General features: G+C 45.4%; 1 protein-coding gene across 4 annotated transcripts in view; it reads right to left on the bottom strand.

The window, feature by feature from the left end:
* Positions 1–6,000, bottom strand: part of PCYT1B (phosphate cytidylyltransferase 1, choline, beta) — a 128,989-nt gene that overhangs the window by 98,343 nt on the left and 24,646 nt on the right. For 2 of the 4 annotated variants that reach the window (XR_005532678.1, XM_039257237.1), the window contains exon 1: positions 4,401–4,611. The exons of the other annotated variants lie outside the window; for them this stretch is intronic. Coding sequence is in view for 1 of the 2 variants with exons in the window: in XM_039257237.1 (XP_039113168.1) it covers positions 4,401–4,517 (117 nt within the window). In the remaining variant the exon portion in view is untranslated. Of the gene's footprint in view, positions 1–4,400; positions 4,612–6,000 lie in introns of those variants that run through there. 4 annotated transcript variants of the gene reach the window in all.

Raw genomic sequence — 6,000 nt, 5'->3', positions numbered from 1 at the left:
ACTATTCAAGGAAGCCACCGATGTCTTTGGAAATCCAGTCATCTTTCTGACCATTAGCGGGTGAGCATCCTACCTCCTGACTGACATAATGCACCTTTCTCAAGACAGCAGTCTCTTGGCAGTGCTCCGCTTTGAAGCAAAGCCCAAAATGAACTTCTGCTAACGTGGCATATCGAACCAGCCTTTTTTTTTTTTTTTTTTTTTTTATTTCCAAGGCCTTTTCAGTTGATCTGTGGTACATCCATCTTCATGGAAGTGACTATTGCAAGCTAGAATTACAACTTCCTTCTGACAGTACAAGACACTCCTAGAAGAACTTGACCAAGGTCGTTAACCAAATCCTTAAGCAGGCAGCTTGAGGGGGCGGGGTGGGGGCTGGGCTTTATTCGAAAGGGTTTACGGGGTACCTGCTGGGCCCAGAGGATTTGTCGAGGCACACTCTGACAGTTGAGGAAGTATGAAAGCACCGTCCTTGCCCACAAGTCTCCAAGGAGGGCTAGTACATCTTACCACCCAAGACCACTCAGTTTCTCTCTTTGACAGCCAAGCTTATGAGTCACCCTGCATCATGTTGAAGCCAGAAAATAGCAAAGGTGGGATAACAAGTCAAAGATCAAGAATAAACATTGTAACAATGCAAAGAAGGATTCCCAGAAACATTCCAAACCGGAGCACCATGGTAAAGCAGTAATAAGAGGTAATAAGATTACGTCCTAAGATACAAGCTTGATCAGAAAACCTAGGTAATTTTCTGTTATTTCTTTTCTGATTTATCACTGTTACTTAATTCTATTTACTCCTCTCCTTTACTGTATATTTTTTCAACAAAAAAGAAGGCAGGTGGAAAAACTACAAATATTCTTTTCAGAAAATTGCCCCTTGAACATGACTGCATTGCATCCTCAATATCCTTATCAATTTGCTAGTTACGAGGATATAAAGTATAGGTTGTTTTAAGGCCCATTTATTTATGTGTGCCAGCTTCATGCCCCACTTCCTTAAAGGGCTATGTCAGGCTGGGTATTAGAGACCAGAGGTACAGTGATGACAAGACTTGCTTCTACTCCATGTCCCCCAGGAAACTCTGACTCAGGGAGAGGTCACCACACTCCTTTCTGCACCTCATAACACACCTCTTAGCACGCAGTGCCCTTATCAACCTGTAGGGGAACTATCTGTTCTGTGCCAGTCTCTTCTAGAACCCCAGATCACAAACTGCCTCAAGGCTCAGAGCTCAACATGGAGTAGGTACTTGATCAACGAGTAGGTACTTGATCAACGCGGGCCGAGTTCAGCAGGATCACAAGACGACCTTCGCGGAAAATACATAGGTGAATGCATGTAGACACAGGAATACTGCACATGCCTTTTCAAGTGCCACGCTCAAAAGAGAGCACAGTTCATTACAAAAACGGCATTTGACACGATTGCTGAGATTTAAATAAAATTTGTACTTACAGATGATGACATTCAGCAACATAAGTTCACATTCCAGTACTTGCAGTAAAGCTTTATGGCCCTTTATATACCCAGAAATTTCTTTTTCCATATCCCCAGGTGAGGTCAGAATGAGTTCGGGGAGCCAATGTGTGCCTCAGCTAATAAAAAGAGAACAACCTTGCTAATTGCTACTTTAAAAAAAATTTGTTGTTGTTTCAGAGAGAGACAGTGCGCGTAAGTGGGGGAGAGAGAGGAAAAGGGAGAGAGGAAGAGAGGAGGGAGGGAGGGAAGGAAAAAAAGAGAGAGAGAGAGAGAGAGAGAGAGAGAATCCCAAGCAGGCTCTACGCTCAGCACGGAGCATGTAGCAGGGCTCAATTTCACGATCGCCACGAGATTATGACCAGAGTTGAAATAAAAATTCAGATACTCCATTGACTGAGACACCCGGCACACCACTACTTTAAGATGACGTTTTGTTATTGAGTCCTGTTTCCTCTAAACTGTATGAATTCAAGTTTGATAATAAGTGGGAGAAGGAGCCTGTCCTCTGAAGGGGAACCTCTTAAGTTTTTCATGAACTTTAATAACTGTGGAACTCAGCAGTCATACCCTATTGACAACTGTAATGTCAGTGACCCACGTGTGAGTCTGATCATTATGGGTGGGTGTTGGGCGAAACAAAGAATTTATACAATTTGAAATTTGAGGATATTAGCAAAGCTAAAGATCAACAGAAACTACTAAAGATCATAAAAAGAAATGCTACTTAACATTGTCACTTGCCACTCTCTCTTCAACAAGCTTTGTTGAGCCTTAGCTATTCAAGTATAATCACTGCAAGGGAAACTCCAGCTCTGAAGTGTAAATCCAAACTTAGAATATATCCCGACAGACATTGAAGTTTGCTGAGAAGAGGGGTTTCTAAAAACTGAATAAGGGATTATAAATTGGCTGCAGCCCTGATTTAAACAGAACAAATTTTCAGTAGCCCCTGATAATGACAGAAAACATGGAAAGTTTTTAAAATCAAAGGTAGATCAAAGCCATCACTTTACCAGTTCACCTTCCGTACACACACACACACACTTCAAGCTAGAAGCGGCGGGGGGGGGGGGAGACAGGAAGGGAATGTGCCTCACTCCAGGTTGTGTGTGAAGCGCCACTTGGGATCTTCAATTCCCAGCTCAACCCCTTTGAAGCAGTGTGGCTTTGGGGAAGTCACTCACCCTCTCTGAATCTCCGTTTCCTTATTTCTAAACAGCATGGAGGTGCAGATGTAACCTTGCCGGCTTTGCAGGACTCTTTAGAGCCACCTCGAAGACGAGAGGTCACAAGTGACAGTGTCAAGTACTACAACTTTCTTCCTTCCCTTGACTTCCCCTGCTCACCCTCTCGGGCAGAAGTGACCAAGGAGCAGAACAGTTAAAAGGCAAAAAGGGAAGGAAAAGAAGTGAGCAGGAGAGACAAACTATACAAACTGGAATTTGATGCTTGTCTCTCTCTCCCCTGCCCTTTACCTGTCCGGAAGGTATGCGGTGCAAATTTCAACATTGGGTTTCACTTTAAATATATTTTGGACCATCTTTGTTACAGGCTTTATTATTTGTGTTGTTTTTTCAATGCTAAATCAGGAGTTGCTTAGTGGCTCAAAGGAATCCTGTGGTAACACACTTACTGAAATGGTTTACATCCCATGAGAACATAGGCACTACATCATGTGTGCCATTCGGTAAGCGGCTCAAATGCGGGACACGCTAATATTAAACTGTCCTAAGAAAATATACTTTATAAAAAACAAACAGGGAACAAATGCCTACAGCACTCTAATTTCCTGTGTTTTTTTTTGTTTTTGGAAGTTGTAAGCCTGCCTTTGAACCCTGGTAACCCTTAGGAAGAAAAAGCACTTCCATGATGGGCTTGCAATCTGTGAGCCTTCATTTAGGAAGTTCACAGAAAATGCTACCTCACAAACACTTTCTTAAAAACCTCTTCCCAGGGTCAAACTCCATAGCCAATCAAAATATTGCACCTTTTAACTTGGGGCGGATGGCTATAAAAGGGATTGCTCTAACTACTGTGTCACTTGAACTTGAGGGTTCAAAGAGAGGTCCCTCCAAGTTTCCCAGGACCTCAGGCCACTGAAAACCCACTACCCATTTGGGGTTTTTGATACCTTGGGGATATACGCTCAGGTGGTTGAGAACCATCTTCCACACCTGCTAAAATAATCATGCACAGAAGCAGAAAAACTCATCAAATTTGGGATGCCGGTCACTGAGATGGAAGGAAGCTCTGAGCGCCCCGTTTCCACACTTTCATTATTAAAGGCATACAACCCGTTTCTAAGTAGTAAAGGTAGCTTCCCCAGGTTCCCACTCTCTGAAGACAAACCCTCCCAGCACACTCTGGAAAAGCTTAGGATTCATTTAAAATGCACCTTCTAAATGCATCACTGAGGGACTCTTTTACTTACTTATTTTGAAATGTTCAAACGAATGGGGGAAGTTTTGCTTCCGTATCGTTCTCATTTTTCCAAAATTGGCATTAGGCACCAAAATGAGTTGGGGACCGAATCATTTCTCAGCTAGAATTTATAACTTAACAACGGACTCGTCCCAAGCTTTGCGAAGCGAATACCATTTTTAAACGCACTGTAGGATTTTTATCCTCAGACGAGAAGACACCTAAAACGAAAAAGGCCCCCCTCCTCCCAAGGCAGAAAAACAGCATAGCCCAAACAGCCCGTTTCCTACCCAGCCAATACAATAATGCTTTGTAAGCTGAGAGCAGCGCCCGGTATAGAAGCTAAGTATAAACAGCTGAGAAGGATTAGGCGGTAGCTCCATTCTCATTTACATGAAAATCCTCCAAGCATCGTTTTCCTCGCTGGCTGCAGGCGCAGAAGGAACTCTTTTGTGCCATAGCCAAGCATAACATTTGCATCCTTTGTCTTTACTTACCAGTCGAGGCTGTGGGCATGTGTGCTCTATTTCCTCCATGGTTTCTGAGGGAGGCTCATTGGAAAGGGATTTTGGGATACCTGTTTCTGACTCAGCATCAGTGGTAAGTACTGGCATGGCCAGTGAATGCTCTCTCCAGCTCTACACCCTCTGTGAGTCTCCTCCCAGGCAGAGAATGTTTTCTTTGTCACGTATTTTTCTCTTCTTCACCCATCCCCCTTCTTCGCCCCTTCTTTCTGTCTTCCCTGGGGGAAGTGAAGAGGGCACCCCCCCCACCACCACGCACCCCCTCCGGTTTCCCTCCCTGAGAAGCCAAAAGGCAAGGCCTCAGTTTATCACTATAACAACCAGACTGCGCTGGAGCGGCGGATGCGGGATACAGTACCTCATTTGCATGGAGCGCGCTGGTTGGCTACTGTCATCATAGTACCACTCCGCCGGGGAGCGGCAGGGCCCCATTGGCTGGCCGGCCGTGCCCACGGGGCCCGAACTTGCTTTTGTTTCTTCTGCTTTATTCAGTTGCAAAGGTCTCTGTCCGTGCGGGGCAAGGGACCCGCGCTGCACTACCCAGATAAGATAAAACCGCTTCCTGAGGGGCCTGGAACTCCTCGAGGAAGGTCGTAGCAGACCTCCACTAAGAAAAGGACCATGTCCCTGGCAGGAGTGTTTGATGGGCTATAGTCAGAATTTTGCTAAAGAGGAGTCACCCTGAAGACAAAGCAGCATTTGGGCCCAAACTCCCGGTGCCCACCATTGCCAGCTGGCCTCGGAGAGCCCCCCAGGGCATTCATTGTGGGCACCTGAGTGTTCAATCCCTTGACTGCAACAAGAGCACTGGCAGCCCCCCTGAGGCCTGGTGTAGCTCCAGATACTGCCCCTGGGGCTGCCCTGGGAGGAATTTTGAAGGGGGTAGATTGTCTGACAACCCGCCTCCCAGTTGCTTCCTCCCTCAGCCACTCCTCTCTCTCCCCGGCTATTCTGAATTTCCTCAATGAAGTCTTGTTTCATACACTGGTCTCTTATTCCTCTGCTCCCATTTTACCAGTCCTGGGTCCCATTTTCTAACCACCCTGCTCTCAGCCAAATGTTCATGGCAATCACACAAACATTCCACTTGGGGTGGATGATGTGCCTTAATGTCTAAATCACCCATGAATAACTCCCATTGTAAGAGCTGCGTTCTGAAGACACAACTTAAAGAACTTACAAAGGTATTTGTTCTAGTGAAATATCACACTTATAATAACATTAATAAACATCATGGCAGTTGCTACCATTTCTAAAGCACAGGCACAGTGCTTTACCCAGATTTTGTTTAATCTTCATTAGAACCCAGAGTTGATCCTATTAGTAATCTCATTTCACAGGTGAGGAAATTGCAATCTAGAGTAATTGCCGAGAGCCTCAAACTCATAAGCAGAGTTGCTAGGATTGGAACGATTTTCCTGCGGGGGCGGGGGGGGGGGAGCGCTGGGATGTAACAGGTGTAATAGTATTAAAAGCACCTAGGGGGGCACCTGGGTGGCTCAGTCAGTTAAGCGTTCAGCTTTGGCTCAGGTCATGATCTCACGGTTGGTGGGCTCGAGCCTCATGTCAGGCT

This window comes from Hyaena hyaena, unplaced genomic scaffold (assembly GCF_003009895.1).
Source record: "Hyaena hyaena isolate Hyena2069 unplaced genomic scaffold, ASM300989v1 scaffold_611, whole genome shotgun sequence".
Classification (NCBI taxonomy): domain Eukaryota; kingdom Metazoa; phylum Chordata; class Mammalia; order Carnivora; family Hyaenidae; genus Hyaena; species Hyaena hyaena.
The sequence above is the reverse complement of the archived record's forward strand: the minus strand, read 5'-3'. Positions and strand labels throughout refer to the sequence as shown.